Source organism: Mesoplodon mirus (assembly GCF_964341445.2).
Source record: "Mesoplodon mirus genome assembly, chromosome: 11".
Classification (NCBI taxonomy): Eukaryota; Metazoa; Chordata; class Mammalia; order Artiodactyla; family Ziphiidae; genus Mesoplodon; species Mesoplodon mirus.
Window position 1 is genome coordinate 96,287,450 of NC_138987.1, and position 17,601 is coordinate 96,305,050.

The following is a 17,601-nucleotide window of genomic DNA, read 5'->3' on the forward strand; positions in this document are numbered from 1 at the left end:
GGAACTGCCAATAGTAGTTGGGTGGGAGGTCTGGGTGGGAGATTAAGTATGGACATCAATACGTGGCTGGTGCCTGAAGCCAGGGGGAAGAATGGGCGCCTGCCAGAAGTAGGACCAGGTACAGGTGGTGCACGCAGCGGGTCAGTAAGCTCCACTCCCACCCCACTGTGTCCGTGAGAACCACAGAGAAGTAGGGGAAACATTACTGATACTCAAACCCCCCATCCCACAGAAAGGAATTAAGACCTGGATCCCTAGTCTTTCCTGGGGCCGGGACAGCACAGGAAGGATGCTCCCCTACAGCACACTCTTCTGAAATAACCCCATCTGGTTTCCGCCCCTTACAGCCTGGGGGACGTGTCTCAGAGCCCGTTCTCTCTTATTACAAACAGCAGGGTTCGGCTTCCCTGGTGGCGCAGTGGTTAAGAAACCACCTGCCAATGCAGGGGACACGGGTTCGAGCCCTGGTCCAGGAAGATCCCACATGCTGCGGAGCAACTAGGCCCGTACGCCACAACTACTGAGCCTGCGCTCTAGAGCCCGCGAGCCACAACTACTGAGCCCGTGTGCCACAACTACTGAAGCCTGCATGCCGAGAGCCTGTGCTCCGCAACAAGAGAAGCCACCGCAGTGAGAAGCCCACGCACCGCAACAAAGAGTAGCCCCTGCTCTCTGTAACTAGAGAAAGCCCGTGCGCAGTAACGAAGACCCAACGCAGACAAAAATAAATAAATAGATTTATAAAAAAAAAAAAAAAATAGCAGGGCTGTCTGCACTCTCTCCCTAGACTCCCTGGGCAGGGCGCCCCGGAACCCCAGGCTGAAAATTCCAAGAGATGGGGAGGGGCTGACAATGTCCCCCACAAAGCCCCAGCGTCTGCGGCATTCCCTCCGTTGTCTATACTCTTCCCACAGGTGCTGAGGGAAGAAGACAGTGGGAAACAACCAGCCCTGCCCCTTACTTCAGCTCAGAGGCCGAAGGGGCCCGAGACCCCAGAGCTGCCACCCGCACAGCGCCCACCGGGGATCAGCCAGGCCAGAGGCAGCTCACCGAGCTTTTTTCTGGTTGTTTTATTTGAAAACCCTAGGGTGTGTCCCCTTCCTCAGCACACCCATCCCTACCCTAACCCCAAGACGTGACGATGCCACACGCACACGAGGCTGTGAGCTGCACACGGAACACAGGGGGTGCGCTCACGACGACATGAAAAAATATACATTATATATAATACACCCGGGGCCCCTACAAGCCAGCCACAGCCGGGTCCTGTAGGAAGGGCAGGGGCTGTAGGACCTCAGGCAAGGGGAGGAGGGAGGGGGGCCAGGAGGAGAAGCAGGGATCCCCAGAAGGAAATGGAGAGAGGCGGGCTCCTAACAGAACAGGGGAGGCCCTGCTGGGGGTCTGGTGGGGGGCTCCGTGGACAGGAGAGTAGGCAAGGGCAGGGTACAGGGTTTCCTTCAGTCCCGCCTACAACCCATACAGCGCGTGGCCGGCGTGGGGAGAGACAGACAGGGGTGAGCGAAGGGGCCGGCTGCCAGCCAAGGTCTGCCACCCGGGGGGAGGAGGAACCCAGAGGCTCGGAGGGGGGTGGGCTGGGGGAGAGGGGGAGGTGGCGGGCTCCGGTAGGGCCACGGGGCTCTGAGATTAAAGGATGACTCTTCCAGGAGCTGCTCCCTCTGGGTCTCTCTTCTCTCAGCGTGTCCACCTCTCTCTTCGGGGGCGTGTCTGTCTCACCAGGGCGGAATCCTCTCTCTGTCTGGGGAGGGGTGGAGGCCTTAGTAGCGGTGAGGGGGGGTCTCGATGATGCGTCTCTCGTCGCTGCTGGGCGAGTCGGCTGCCTCGGAGTCGCTGCTGTCCTCGTCCTCCTGCTGGCTGCCCGCAGCGCCCGCCATGGAGGCCTGCCGGCTCTGGTAGGACTGGGGGAGGCAGGGAGAGGGCGAGCTCAGCGGGAGTCCGCACGCTGGGAGTGCGCCCCAGCTGCGCCCCGACGCTGCCGACACCCCCCCTTCCCCCCCCCCGCGCACCTCCATGGGGTTCACGATAATGGTGAGAGCTGAGTCATCCCAGAAGAGGTCGGGATCCTTGGGGTCACTGGAGGCCCCCGGGGGCCCGCCGGCCCCCGAGACGCGGCGGTGCAGCGAGTGGATGCGCACGAGGCCCAGGACGACCATGAGCACCAGGAAGCCCACGCACACCACGATGATGAGGGTCGCCGCGCTCGGGACCACTGCGGGGAGAGCCAGGCGCACCTGAGGAGACTCCGCTCAGGGGCGGAGTCGGGGGCCTGGGCAGAGGCAGTCCCCGAGCAGAAGGCAGGTCCATGACGGCCCAGAAGAGGGGTCTGCCCTGCAGAAGCTGGAGGAAAAGTAGAGCTCCCCCCGGGGACGGGCAGATGTGGGGAGGGACAGAGAGCCTGAGGGAGGGAGATCTGCAAAGCAGGTAAGGGCAGGGGAGAAGGGCTCCCAGCCCAACGCTGGCCGGAGCAGCCCTGTTCTCAGCGCACAGAGGGCAAGGCCTGGGCCCTGCCGGGTCCTCCTGCCTGTGCCTTCCCCAGGGACCACGTAGTCCAGGAAGGAGGTGCCCAGAGCCCAGCGGGGAAAGGAGAGAGGCGGCCACACAGGCTTGACCGTGCAAGAGGAGAGAATGTTCTCCTGCATCGTAAGAGGAGAAGCAAGCTGCAAGCGCGGCCTGGCACCCAAGCTGGGGACAGGTCCAGGGCACAGAGAGCAGCCCCTTCACGCACCCACCTGGACAGAGCTCACCCCTGCTCCGTGACGCCTCCCATCTCCTTGCGGGCTCGAGCCTCCTGGACACCTGGGGCCCCTGCTCCCCTCGGGGTACACCCACCTCCCCCTCGGCCCTGTCAAGCCTCTGGGCCCGCAGCCACACAGGCTCGGGGGCGTGGACTCTGAAGGGCAGTGAGACGCAGAAGGGCGCGTGGACCCTCACTCGGACCTTAGAGCTGATGGCAGCAAAGCAGACGTGCAGGCGCAGGTACGCGCCCGGGAAGAGCGTGTGGGCGCCCAGCTGGACCGGGCTCACCATGCTCCGCACCTGCACCGGGCCTCTGCCGGCCTGCACAACTGGCCACACCAGCCACCTGGAGACCTGCTCACACGGCAGCATCGAAGGGACGCGCCTGAGGGTCTCTACCAAGGCAAAGGAGAGCCACACGTGCAGTGCTACCCAGCTCCCCGCCAGCTGGGCAGACCAGGACACCCCCTGCAGGAAGGCGTAAATGCCACAAACCTGGGCCCTGAGGGCCACAGGGCCAACAGTCGTGAGCACAGCCTTGCCCACCTCCTGTACACACGCACACACACACACACACACACGGCCCCCAGGGGCAGCTGGGCCACTGCACGGCACATGGGTGCGCACCCCTGCCTGCCGTGTAGGCACAGCAGCTTACTAACCACAGAGGCTGCATGAGGCCCACAGCCTCACGGGACCCTGGGCAGTCCCGTTACTGAGGGACTATTAATGCATGCGTCACACACACACACACGCACGCACACACGCACACACGCACACGAATTTACCCACAGCCTCTAAGACTCACACGTTGAAAGACAGAGCAGAGCGCAGGGAAGCACACAGCACAGGAGCTCCCTAGCCCTGTGGCACACCCATCCTCCGGCAGCACACACACGCTGCCACGCGCTCCAGAGCCAACCAGGTATGGGCGCACCCCCTGCCTGAGCAGCCATACTAGCCTCACAGCTCCCTGAGGCCGCCCTGATGATGCTCTGCCAGGTCGGTCCCCAGCCTGACCTGACCCATAGCCCACCTGGGGCCAACGAGAGCTGAGTCTGCTGAGCAGGCCAGGTGGGCTCCCGGGCACCGGCTCCGGGGAGAGACAGGCCTGGCTGGATGAGAATTTCTGCACTGTCTGGGGATGGGGGAAGAGGCGGGGGAGGAAGAGTTGCCCTTTCTGCTCCTCTGTAGGCAACAGCCCCTCCCGGGTCTCCGTGTCAGTGGGCAAGCTCCGAGGGCAGTGACCTCACCAGCAGAATGCCCCTGTAGCTAAGCCCAGGCTCTAGAAGGAGTAGAAACCCCTCCTCAGGGTGGAGGCCATAGCAGGTGAACTTGCTCTAGGGGCACAGTGACGACAAGCCAAAGCTTCTGTTTTGTGCCTTAATCAAATGCATTTGTTCCTCTGAGCCCCTGGCCTGGTGAAGGAAGTGACAAGTTGACTGCCAGGAATAAGAAATGACCACAAGACAAAATGCAGACTCTCTATCTGCAGGCAGACAAGTGTGGTTAATTAGTTTCTAATCAGCCAGGAGGCCAGGGAGATGGGAGGATTTTTACATTAGTTACATTACATTACATTAGACAAAAATCAAGAGTTTAGGAAGTACCATCAACCTTTCTTTCTACATTAGACCCAAGCAGTTGATTCTGGCCTTGAATGACCTCCAAGGACAATACGAAGGGGTGTTTTAGTTTTAGCCAGTGGCCCGTGTGAAACTCCTGGCTCCGTGTGATTGTGAGATAGGGTTGAAGCCCTGTCCACAGCTCCACATGGAGCCCCCTTTCTGAAGAGCCTAGAGAGAAACATCCTTCTGCTCTGGGTCCCCGGGCTTCTCCTGAAGCACTGGTTGGTCCCATCATAGGACTTTCCTAACTGCTCAGCTTTCCTTCTGCTTCAGCTACAAGGAAGCTCAGAGTCGAAATTCTGGCCATTCTAGCAACGTCGCAGCATCTCACAGCAGGTATTTTATGAACTGACTTATTCCTTGGCTTCATCGTCTTCTTTCCTCATTGTCCTTTCCTCCTCACTTCCAATTTCATTTTCTATTTGTATCCTATTGCACTGCAGGCCTTTCCGCAAAGCCTCAGATACATGTAGGTAACAAACCAGGAAACGGTTCCAAACTTGGCTGCACGTTGGAATCACCTGCGGATCTTTAAAAACCCCTGATACCTGGCTCCCGACCCCAGACCTTCTGATTGAACTGGTTTGGGTATGGCCTAGGCACCAGGCGTTTTTACTGTTCCCCAGGCGACTGTGATGTGCATCAACGTTTGGGAAGACTGGATAAATGTCTTCATTGCTCATCTTACCCTTCTCAGACAGCCTCATTCTCCCTAAACACAACTCCCCATACCACCCACCCACCCTCAGTTCTCACCCACCCTCATTCTCCCTCACTTCCATCTACCCTTCTACCCTTCAAGGTCCAAGCTCAAGGTCTGAATGCACCACCGGACCTTCCCTGGCTCACTGTCCTGGTTCACACTGATCTCTCTTTCCTCGTGCACTTAGGAGCTTCAGAGAAATGAAGCCCCTGTCTCTTTGGAGGGAATTCTATCTTTTACTCTTTTGCATGGTCAGAGTAATTTGAAATTGCAAAACCACAATCCAGTAAATCCACTCTTGGGGCTGGGAGGGAGGGGAAAGGGAAAGAACACCTTGAAGAGTCAGGAAGGGTACATAGAACAGGTTTGATGAAATGGATCTCCTGATAAGCTGAGGAGATGTCAATCACCAAGGCCCTCAGGTGAACTATGAACCCTGTGTCCTACTCTGGCCAAAATCAGGGGAAAAGGCAAAAGCAGGCTGCCGCTCTCAGCTGGGATCTCAGAGCAAGCAGAGAAAACAAGGATGAGAGTCTTACTGAGCCCAGCAGCAATGCCAACCTGGATGCGCCTTGAGCCTAACCTGAGTGGCAGAACTCAGTATCCAACCCCGAAGAGGCTGAGTGGGATAATTCCCAAGGAAAGAACTGGAGGAAGAGCTAGAGAGTTATGGCCCCAAAAGCCTATTTAACAAAAACAGGTTTAGTTCACTCACACCTCTAAAGATCGTGTGAAGCTTCCTAGAACCTTTGCAACTTGGTTACGCCTTATACTCCCTTCTCACACCTATTTCCATCTGCTTTGCTGTAGGAATCACAGGAAGAACACTTAAAAAGGCGTCTGCAGTTGTTTTCAGAGAGAGCAAGGATGAAGGGAGCCAGTCTCAGGGAAAGGGAAACACAAGAGACAGTGCAGTGGTGGCCACTGCCCAAGGAGAGGAAAACCGACTGAATTCCGGGGATACCAGGGAGCTAGCCTCGGTCAAAGATATACTGGGAAGCCCTAAGGAGCTCCCCCAAATTAGGTGCAACTATAAAGTAACGAGACTTTTTTTTTTTAAAGCATCAAACATAAATGGATGGTATAGAGCGTGATGGTTAGAGCACGGGCTCTGGAATCCTGCTGCCTGGATTCGAATCCTGGCTCCACCATGTTTTAGCTGTGTGACCTTGGATAAGGTACTTAACCTCTCTGGGCCTCCATTTCTTTGCCTTTAGAGGGGATAATTCTAGTACTTATTCCATCTGTTGTCTGTAATGATTCACTGGGTTAATAGGTGTAAAGCCCACAGGCAGGGTGCCTGGCACACCAATGTGTTCATTATTCTTCCAATTACACGGCTGATGTGCGAGTGTCCTTTCAGGGTAGGGTTCAGTGACCATGACCTTCCAAGAGAGCATTTTTGGAACTCTTTAGGGAATTGCCTTCAGAGCCTGAGATACGCCTCTTGACTTTTTTAAAAAGTGACAAATCTCTGCCCTTTGAGAGTTGGTTTTATGTTTACAAACACAGAATGCTATCCAGAGCCAACTCTGACAAAAGTGGATGCTGAAGTTGGGTAATACTGAACTGGGCCAAAAGCAAGGTGTGTACCAAGAGGAACAAAAATAAATGCATCTCATAAAATGACTTTGAAAGCAATTCTAAAAAGAGATTCCAAAAATCACTTCCAGCAACATCAGAATCATTGCAGTTTTTAACAGTGGGGGAGAAGACTCATTTTAGAATATTAGGTGTAAATATTAGGTTACAAAATAGTTCGATCCCAAGTTTGTTAAAAGAAAAAAAAAAAACAGGCACAGACAAAAGCTGGCACATAATAACACCGTATTAACGATGGTCAATTGTGGTGGAATTATGGCTGACTTTTCTTCTTTATACTTATAGTTTCTAGTTTTTCTATAATTAAGTAACTCTTAAATTGTGGATTAAAACTTGCATCGTTAGTAAACAGTCATGGCCAGGGAATGAGATTGCTTTGAGAGGCAGCGCTCCAGCTGGATGTCATACTTGGCGTGTTTGCACATTTTGTTTTAGAAACAGTCTTATGACTTTATGGATAGCACATAATTCCACATGCAATAGCACCAACTTTCTCCTTGAGGAAAGGAACTGTATCTATCCTATAAATTTTGTATTCTTAATTGTATCGTGGACAGTGCTAGTACACAGTAGGTGCTTAATACATACTTGGTAGCTTCACTGTTGAGGACCCCTAGGTCCAGGGCTAACTTGATATTGTTGGGAGAGGGCAGCAGGAACAACAAAGGCTAAACCCACACTGACCACGATCCCAGGCATGAGTGCCCCTGTGATGACCCAAGGCTCGGACTCTCCACTAGGCAAAGTGAATGATCTGGGGGATAAAGGGATTGGATCACAGCCGTCAACTAAGTCAAGTTCCACAGGAAACAGAATCCATGGCTCCACCCCCTTCCTCCCCCCACCCCCACCCCCACGGCCCAGTGGTGGCGGGGAGGATGCCTTGTGCCCACCCACTCCCTCCACCCACCCGCCCGGCTGGACCCACGCAGTCTTACGTACTGGAGTTCCGGTGGGAGCTGGCCAGACTGTGTCCAGCCATCTCAGGCGGGGGCTGGTGACCTCGGTGCAGGAACTGCTGGGAGCTGAGCATGTGGCTGGGGTGAGTGACCCGGTTCACGCTGTGCAGGACGCTGACCTGGGGCGAGGGAGGGCTCAGTGGGCACGCTCGCTTCTCCCCGCCCCTCCTCCACCCCCCGAGGGCCCAGCTCTCCCCCCCGCTGCCCCCCAGCTTCCCCTTCTTCTCCAGCCACCGCCGGGGCCAGGAGTCCCCTGGGCTGCAATTTCCATCCCCACGCACCAGCAGGTTCAGTCCACCCGACCCTGGCTTCTCGCCAACAGGGTTGGCTGTGGAAGGAAGGGGACTCTGGGTACCTCCACGACGAATTCATTGCTGGAGTAACGCCCGTTCATTTCTGAGCAGGAAAGCCGGAACTTCCTGGCATAGAGGGCAGCCCCGCGTCGCAGCCGGTAACGAGCCAGCCTCAGGATCTCTTCGTACACAGTGATGCCCTCCACCCCTGGCGACCAGGAGGCAGCTCAGGGCAGGAGCCAGCCAAGAGGCCTGGGGTCTCTCTCCCAGACTCCCACCAGCTGCCACCCTTCAACAGGGGTGCGACCCGAGTTCTCAGACGGAGAGACGCTCCCCTGCATCCCCACCAGCTCCGACTGACTGCGATAGAGTAACCGAGGCTCCATTTCTGCCTCCGCCCTCCTCTGAGAGCTGGGAGGAGGGATGGAGAGAAGGAAATAGGAACACCCTGCAGGACAGAGGGAGGTGGCAGCGGCGGGGGGGGGAAACGGAGAAGTTCTCGGTGAGGCTCTGGAAGGGAACGGAAACAGGAAGGAACTGACCGCCTCATCTTCTATTCTCCCTGATGGAGAGTCCTTCAGAGAGGAGGAGGCTTCCCTGGGAAGCTACCAAAAAATCATTACCACCAGACATTAAGAGATGAGCACTTGACTTAAGGCTATGCTGTGTCCATGAGATTAGTGAGACGCAAGACAGAGAAAAGAGCGAGTACCAAATGGCTAGAGGATTAGAAAGCTACTCAGAGGACTTCCCTGGTGGCACAGTAGTTAAGAATCTGCCTGCCAATGCAGGGGACACGCTTCGATCCCTGGTCCAGGAAGATCCCACATGCCGTGGAGCAACTAAGCCCGTGCTCCACAACGACTGAGCCTGCGCTCTAGAGCCCGTGAGCCACAGCTACTGAGCCCGCGAGCCACAACTACCAAAGCCCGCATGCCTACAGCCCGCGCTCTAGAACCTGTGCTCCACAACAAGAGAAGCCACCGCAGTGAGAAGCCTGCACACCGCAACGAAGAGTCGCCCCGGCTCGCCACAACTAGAGAAAGCCCGCGCGCAGCAACAATGAAGACCCAACACAGCCAAAATAAATAAATAACTTTAAAAAAAAGAAAGCTACTCAGAGACTGAGCCAAAGAAGAGTGGAGACCAAAGCGGAGGTGAGCTGGGCTGGAGAGAAGCTGGGCAAGAACCATCAGAGCCTAAACCCCAGCCACCACCTCTAGGGACAGTCTGGAAGCCAGAGGGCATTCCAGGCAGGGAAGGTGCAAGGGGGCACTTGGCCACATCCCTGAGCCTGGAAGGAGGACCCTCTGAGTTTCCCAGAGACTTGACCATGGGGAGGGGCGCACCCAAGGAAAGAGGACAGGTTCTCGGGCCCCACTGACCGGCAATGGTGAGGTAGGCAGACGTGTTGGTGAGCTCCAAGCCTCGCTGCTGCAAGGACGCCACGTCCAAGAGCAGGCTTTCCCGCTCGGGGTCCAGGTCATCCCCCACCAGAGAAATCTCACAGCCATCCAGGTTGTGCACGATCTCATCCGACATGCGTGTGTCTGTCACTGGACGGGAGGCAGTCAGGAGCTGGGTCAGAGCTGAAGGGCCCACCTCGTGGCCACGCTTCCTCCCCTTCCGGGGTCATCCCCTGAGAGCTGCCAGCATCACTGTCAAAAACGTCACTACCCATCAACCTTCTGACACCCGGGGGTCTCCCACTGGCTCTCGTTCCTAACAGTCAGTGGTTCTAGAAACGTGAATGAGGGGTGATGTCGCTCTCATGGCCAGCCCCAGATCTTTTCCTTCACTCTGGTTCCAGACACGGACCCCTTCTCTGGACACTATCACTCCTTGAGGTCATCCTCACCTGTGCCCTGCCAACTCTCATCCTTTTTGGCCTCCACCTGGTGAGAAATGGAGCAAGTGATTTGAAGATCAGGGAACAAAGGGACCCCCTCGGGTCCCTCGAAGTCCACAGCTGGGAGGGCAAAATGAGCAGTGCCACTCAGCAGGATCTGAGGGGCATCAGGCTGGAGCACCACCACGTAGCCCTCCACGTCGGGGATGGAGACACAGGATTCTTCGCTGAAGCACCTATATGACAAGAGGGAGAGAGGCAGCCTGTGACCCCATCACCCCCTCCCTTATAATCTATATTCTGACCACCACTCTGGGCCTCCACCTCTACAGAGAGCACCCCGTGTCAGGGAGGGAAAGGGGCATAGTGTCTCTGCACGACCATCACCCCCATAGCAAAGCTGCAGGGGGAGATACCCTTTCCAGGGAGGATACCACTGCAGGGAAGGGCCAGGGGCAGAAGGTTAGGCAACCCTGACCTTTGGGGATGATGACATCACCAACGCCCCACCCCAAGACCGTGGAACATCTATCAAACAGTATTTTACAAACTGAACTTACAGAAATATATATACATACATAGTTCTTCACCCAAGATGTTAAAAAAAAAAAAAATGTGTGCTCAGTACAATATCTGGTAGATACGTGTCAAAAAATATTCAACAGGGCTTCCCTGGTGGCGCAGTGGTTGAGAGACCACCTGCCGATGCAGGGGACACGGGTTCGTGCCCCAGTCTGGGAAGATCCCACATGCCGCGGAGCGGCTGGGCCCATGAGCCATGGCCGCTGGGCCTGTGCGTCCGGAGCCTGTGCTCCGCAAAGGGAGAGGCCACAACAGTGAGAGGCCCGCGTACCGGAAAAAAAAAAAAAAAAAGTATTCAACAGGGCTTCCCTGGTGGCGCAGTGGTTGAGAGTCCACCTGCCGATGCAGGGGACATGGGTTCGTGCCCCGGTCCGGGAAGATCCCACGTGCCGTGGAGCGGCTGGGCCCATGAGCCATGGCCACTGGGCCTGCGTGTCCCGAGCCTGTGCTCCGCAAAGGGAGAGGCCACAACACTGAGAGGCCCGTGTACCGAAAAAAAAAAAAAAAAAAGAAAAAATATTCAACAACAAAAGTGGGGTGGGGGTGGGGAGCATATCAAAGGATGCCCTCAAAACTATAATTCAAAAAGATTCATACATCCCTATGCTCATAGCAGCACTATTCACAATAGCCAAGACATGGAAGCCACCTAACTGTCCATTGACAGATGAATGGATAAAGAAGATGTACATATAAACAATGGAATATTACTCAGCCATCAAAAAGAACAAAATAATGCCATTTGCAGCAACATGGATGCAACTAGAGATTATCCTACTAAGTGAAATAAGTCAGAAAGAGGAAGACAAATATCATATGATATCACTTATATGTGGAATCTAAAATATGACACGAACCTATGTATGAAACAGAAACAGAATCACAGATGTAGAGCACAGGCTGGTGGTCCCCAAGGGGGAGGGGGTTGGGAGAGGGATGGAGTGGGAGGCTGGGGTGAGCAGAGGTAAGCTTTTATACATAGAATGGATAAACAACAAGGTCCTACTGTATAGCACAGGGAACTATATTCAACGTCCTATGATAAATCATAATGGAAAAGAATATCAAAAAAGAACATATATATATGTATAACTGAATCATGCTGTACAGCAGAAATTACAACAACACTGTAAACCAACTATACGTGAATTTAAAAAAAAAAAAAAAAAGGATGTCCTCCTGCTTGGAGGGTCTTCAATTCATCCCCTCCAGTATCAGAGAAACACATTTCAGTAGGTGAGCTAATCTGACCATCTTGGACCTGCATCTACCATCCCATGAAGCCTCACTGATCCTGGTGCCAGACAAACCCTCCCTAGAGGACTGAGCCAGCCCAAACCAACAATAGCACAGCAGCTCGGGGAACACGCTCCCAGGATTGCCTCCAGCCAGTCAGTAATTCTCAGAGTGCTTGCTGCTTTGTGAAGCACTTTGTCCACATTCTTTCATTTAACCTTCTTTGGCTGCTGTTGCAATACGGATAAGAAACCAAAGCTCTCGGGTCAAGCATCTTGGCCACATAAGAAATATGTGTCCCGGGCCAGGCTTGAAACCATTCTTCTCATTCCAAGTCCATGATTCTTCCACTAAACCACAGCCACCATGTGGGTTTGCATTAGTCCAATTTATTTGTAAACAAGTGCCCCCATGGAAGTCCCTGGTGGTCCAGTGGTTAGGACGTGGCGCTTTCACTGCCCTGGACCCAGGTTCAATCCCTGGTCAAGGAACTAAGATCCTGCAAGGTGCACGGCACAGCCAAAAAAAAAGGAGGTGCCCCTTGAACAAGCAGTCTTCACAGGGGAGGTGGTAATTCCAGAGCAGGGCCTATGGTGCATACACCTGGGCTAACAGAAATGATTTTGTTGAGAGGACTATCACACGTATTACCGAGCAGGCCCAGCTTGACTACTGTAGCCAGAGGGAGAAGGTGTAACCTCAGCGGATACCATGAACGCAGAGCCCCTGAAGGTACCAAACCCACAGTTTGCTGAGCTCCTGTGCCATAAAGAGCAGGGCCTGAGACAGTCTGCACAGTCGTCCAGCGAGACCCGGATCAAAGCCTCTTGGAAAACAACCCCAGCTAACTCTGGAAACACAGACACCAACAGACACTCCCACTGTGATGGGTGATCCAAAGGGGACCCAAAAGGTACTAGGGGACTGGTCCAGACCCGAAGGACACTAATGAACTGGTCAAGAGATTAGAAATGGCACGCAAACCTTAAAACAAGAGCCAACATGGTCACCATCACATGAATGGGACAAACACAAACCCACAAGAGTTCAGAGTGGGAGAGGTTGTTTCTGGCTAGGATGGGAGTGGGGCATTTGACAAGGGAGGGTAGGAATAATCAAGAGAAGTAGCAAGTGAGCTAGCCTTTGGAGGAGGGCAGAAAGTTGACCCTAGAGTGGAGGGTGAGGAATACACGAAGGGGGGTAGAGGAACGTGAGGCAGGAAACGCTGGGCCAGATGGTCACGGGCTTTGAGCGCAAATTTTGTGCAGTGGGCAGGAGGGAACCGTGGATGCCTTTTTCAGCAGGGAAGTGTGAGGGTGGACATTCTGATTCCAGATCACTAACCTAGCCTCTGGGTAGAAACTGAACTGAAGTTAGAATACTAGAGATCGTCCACTAGTTAGGAGGCTAGAGCAATAGGCCAGATGAGAGGTAATGAGTGCTGCTGGAGATGGGAAAAGAGGAGACGGATGCCAGACATGGGCGCAGAGCGGGATCTAGGTGACCTGGTAACCGATGGGGTGTGGAGGATACAGACGGAGGAATCAAAGGCGATTCAGAAGCTGCAAGCCGGGGTAACTGCAAGGACAGAGACCCCATTACAGAAGCAGAGAATTCAGGGGGAGGGACTCGTTCAGGCATCGAAGTCCATTATTAAGCTTTAGCTCGTTTATCTGAGATGCTGGCAGAACTTCTAGAGGGAGGTTACAACAAGCAGGAAGAAATTCAAGAGTTAGGGAAAGAGAACAAAGCTAGAGAAAAAGATGTGGTAGCCAGATGAGCTTTCCAAGAATCCAAAAGATTAAAAAAAAAAAAAAAAAAAACTTAGGGGAAACCTGCATTGACTGAATGGCTGCATAAATCTGGCTTTAAATGGACAGAGGTCCAAGCACTGAACACTGGAAGCTAGGGAAGCCACATGGACCAGGGCAAGGATATGCATCACTGGAAGGAAGGTGCCGCTGGGTATCTGTCTCTCCCTGTTTCTCACACACACACCCACACACACACCTCTATATTTTCTCCTTCAACCTCAAGGAAGTGTTAGGGCAGCACTAACCACATGGTAGCCCTAAAATGGAGAAATGAGACTTCTCTCCTTCTTAACCTCATAAAGGAAAAAGGCCCCTTCCCTCGACTGAAGGACCAACGTCAAGTTCCCAGTCCTTGGATAAGCGTCTTCCCTGGGCAGGAAAGAGGTTGGAGGAATTCAGATAAGCCCGTCAACAAAGAGGGTGTCAACTCCCCCCTTGTGGGGTTGCCCCATGCAGAGCTCCACCCTAAGCAAGAAGACAGAGCTCTCCCTCTGACGTGGCTCCTGAGCCTACGAAGGGAATGAGGCCATTCCTTGGTCCCTGAGGGATGAAGCCCTTCATATCTTCGTAGCTGGGTGAGAGCCCTCTAACAGCTAGAGTTCTGACTAGCACACGGTGGGGCGCACCCTCAGCGCAGATCTGCACCCACATGACCTCATCTGCCGTGGCCTTCAGCTCCCCACCAGGACCACACCATGGACCAGCAGCCCAGTTCCCCAAAGCCTTGCCCCTGCCTTCCAAAGCTCTGGGAGGCCTGACAATCATGCCCAGTCACTGTCCAGGGCTCAGAGCCCTCGCCTCTCCAAACCCACCCATGCCAGGACAGGGACAAGTCAGAGATGTTTCTCTTCAGATAGCTTTTGGAGAGACTGAGGCCGAGCAGGGGAGAAGGGAACACAGGAATCCTGACCCTTACAGTATGTCATCCACCACTGGATGGCAGTAGCTCCTAAAAACTGCCCCATAAACATAATACGGGGTGAAAAAGCCTTTGTATAATAATAGCCAAAGTTGACAGAACAGGCACTTTGCTGGGCATTGGATCTGGATTCTATCATTTACCCTCACAACATTTCCATGAGTTAGATTCTATTGTTATCCCTGCTCTAGGGCATTTTCTCACTGCTAAAAAGCTAGTAAGGGATTTCCCTGGTGGCAGAGTGGTTAAGAATCCGCCTGCCAATGCCCGGGACACGGGTTCGAGCCCTGGTCTGGGAAGATCCCACAAGCCGCAGAACAACTAAGCCCGTGTACCCCAACTACTGAGCCTGTGCTCTAGAGCCCACGAGCTACAGCTACTGAGCCCACATGCCACAACTACTGAAGCCCGCGCACCACAACTACTGAAGCCTGCATGCCAAGAGCCCATGCTCCGCAACAAGAGAAGCCACCGCGATGAGAAGCCCGCGCACCGCAATAAAGAGTAGCCCCCACTCGCCACAACTAGAGAAAACCCGCCCACAGCAACGAAGACCCAATGCGGCCAAAAATAAATAAATAAATTTATTTTAAAAAAGCTAGTAAGTAAAAGACTCTGTGTCCATAACTGTTATGCTTTCATGACCTCTCAATCTGTATTTTTAAATACCTAATATACTTAAACCTTGAAGTAACGCGCAATTTTTCATTTAAAGAATTCAGAATCCTTCACTTAGAACTCAAAAGTCAGCAAACTTTTTCTATGAAGGGCCAGACAGTAAATATTTTCGACCTTTTGTACCAGTCTCTGTCCCAGCTACTCAGCCCTGCCATCATAGGGTGAAAGCAGCTCATTTCCATAAATAATATGCAAATGAGCAGCAGGCCAGATTTGATCCTGGGGCCATAGGCTGTCAATCCCCAGACTTAGATCATCCTGTTTGATCTTGCAAGAGCTTGATGAATCAAGCAACTAGAGGTCTTTGCCCAAGGTCATCCAGAGAATTAGTACTGAGTCAGAATGTGTCAGGTCTCCTGGCTCCCAATCCAGTACCCTCTTCCGTCCCACTTTACATATCAGCACAGAGACACAGAGATTAAAACCCCCCAAATCCTGGGGGTGTGCTTCAGTGGGAAGAGTCATGACTCTTTATTAGAAAATCTGAGTCTGGTCCAGACTCTTCTCCCAGCATTGCTGTGTCAATTGGGAAGGTCAGTTTTTCATCCCTAAAACGAGGGAGGTGTGCCTAGCCGTCGGTGGTGCCTAAGGCCAAGGAGTCCTGACACTGTCTGGCTCTGTTCCGTGACTTGCCCGCCCACCCAACACTCACTTGACGGCAGTGGTGAGGCGCAGGGGTCTGACGCCGGGCGTGGCAAAGCGCAGAGTGTTCATGTAAGCCACATGCTGCAGGGCATGGTTGAAGGTCTCCACATCATCCCCCTCCAGGGTGAGCAGGGACTGCGAGGGGTTCACGTGGACCTGGGCCCCAGACACAGACAGGGCTGAGAGCAGGACCAGAGGCGGGACAGGAAGGGAGCAGAGGTGGGGGTGGGGAAGGGCGGGGTCAGGGGGCATGCCTGGAGGGAGGGGGCTAGAGGAAGGGGCGATACCTTCATGCCTTTGCCCAGGCTCTCGAAATCCCTATAGTCCAGCCCCTCCCGACATGCATAGAGGCACTCGATGACCTCACGGCTCTCCAGGCGACCTGAGCGCACGCTGAAACCAGCCAGGTAGCCGTGGAAGTAGTGGTGGATCGGCAAGGGGTCTCCTAGGGCAGGAACACAGGGGCGGACCAGAGGTGAGACGAGACACAAGGAGAGGGGGCTGAGAGAAAGAGCAGCAGGCTGGAGAAGGAAGACGGGAAGGAGCCAGGTGGAAGCCAAAAGAAGAAAAGATGGATGAGCGGCAAGGGAGGCGAAGGGAAGATGGCACAAGGCAGAGCGAGAAGACAGGATAAAACCGGGGGTGGGCGGGGCGGGGGGGGGTGCGGAGGGCGAAAAATAGAAGCCACAGAAAGGAGAAAAGCTTCCGGCAGAGGCAAAAGGAGAAGGAAAGCAGGACCAAAGGGAGGAAACAGGAGACTCAAGGCAGAAAACGAGGAGGGTGCGCGAGGGGGTCTTCACGGTGCATGCGGGGAGCACCGGGAAGGATGCGCGTGAGCTTCAGGGATGCCCAGCTCTCCCGGCCGCGTGGCTGCCTCCTGCCCTCTGCGCTCTGCCACGCGGAAAGCCAGCACGAGAACCCTCGACTTCACTCCGTGGGCAGCAAAGGACACTGGCGCCCAGCCCGGCTCCATCTGGCCGCCCTCCCGGGCGAGCCCGCCTGGCTGCGGTGCTCGGAGGCTCTGCCCCCTGGTGGTGGGCGAGGCGGTGAACGGTGAGGCCGGGTAGGACCCGGCGGACGCGGGAGCCGGAGCCCTAAGCTGAGATGCTAGCTCTCGGGCCTCCAGATCTCACACGCAAGTACCTGCTGTGGCGTCCGTACTGTTGTCGCCTCCCTTTTCCTTCTCTTTGTTCTTCTCCTCTGGGGGAGAAAAAGTGCCGGTGAGCTCAGGGATGTGTGGCCAGATTGACAGAGAGGACAGGGAGGTCTTTCCAGGCGTTGCCCCTGCCCGTGTAGGACTTGAACCTCTCTGCTGAATCCCAACCCTTCTCTTGTCATGTCTGAGATGATCTCAGGCCTCTGTTATAGACAAACTCCAAATATGCTGCTGAGGAAACACAAGGGCTCTGGTACAACGCACACACACACACATGCATAGATACATTGTACACACAAACCAGATACATCACATACATACACCCACCACATATGCAAATACACCACCCACCACACACACACAAACACTCCACATACACACCGCACACACACACACACACACACACACACCCTCCCAGAAGGAAAAAATGAAAGAAACAGCTTAAGAGTTAGAAGGTTGCTGACCCTCTGCAGGGTTACTGTCCTCCAGCAGGGGAATGGGCTGTGGAATCATCATCACTGGGATGTTACAAAGTGGGAAGTGACTGAAGTTACAGAAAGAAAGATGCTGGTGATGCCTGAGCAGGAAATTCCTCCAAGTCAGACGTGATGACCAGTCCAACAGGAAGGAGACCTGAGGGGCTGTGGTCTCCTCCCCAAGAGATCTCTCCCAGCCTCCCTGCCCAACTTCAGGGCGATGAGCGCATGAGGTCATGAGCTCCTCCATCAGCCACTGGAGGCCCCAACCATGAGCACCTCCATGGAGAAGCTCAGCAGGACTTAC

The 17,601-nt window shown here is 54.3% G+C and overlaps 1 protein-coding gene across 16 annotated transcripts in view; it reads right to left on the reverse strand.

Moving 5' to 3' along the window:
• Positions 1–608: 608 nt before the first annotated feature.
• Positions 609–17,601, reverse strand: part of CLSTN3 (calsyntenin 3) — a 48,839-nt gene continuing 31,846 nt past the window's right edge. For all 16 annotated transcript variants that reach the window (XM_082635497.1, XM_082635485.1, XM_082635496.1 and 13 more), the window contains 9 exons: positions 16,806–16,862; positions 15,950–16,107; positions 15,670–15,818; positions 9,798–10,024; positions 9,325–9,495; positions 8,002–8,147; positions 7,630–7,765; positions 2,025–2,227; positions 609–1,916 (listed from right to left, as the gene is read on the reverse strand). In XM_082635497.1, coding sequence (XP_082491623.1) covers positions 1,776–1,916; positions 2,025–2,227; positions 7,630–7,765; positions 8,002–8,147; positions 9,325–9,495; positions 9,798–10,024; positions 15,670–15,818; positions 15,950–16,107; positions 16,806–16,862 — 1,388 coding nt within the window. In that variant the 3' untranslated portion in view covers positions 609–1,775. The remainder of the gene's footprint in view (positions 1,917–2,024; positions 2,228–7,629; positions 7,766–8,001; positions 8,148–9,324; positions 9,496–9,797; positions 10,025–15,669; positions 15,819–15,949; positions 16,108–16,805; positions 16,863–17,601) is intronic.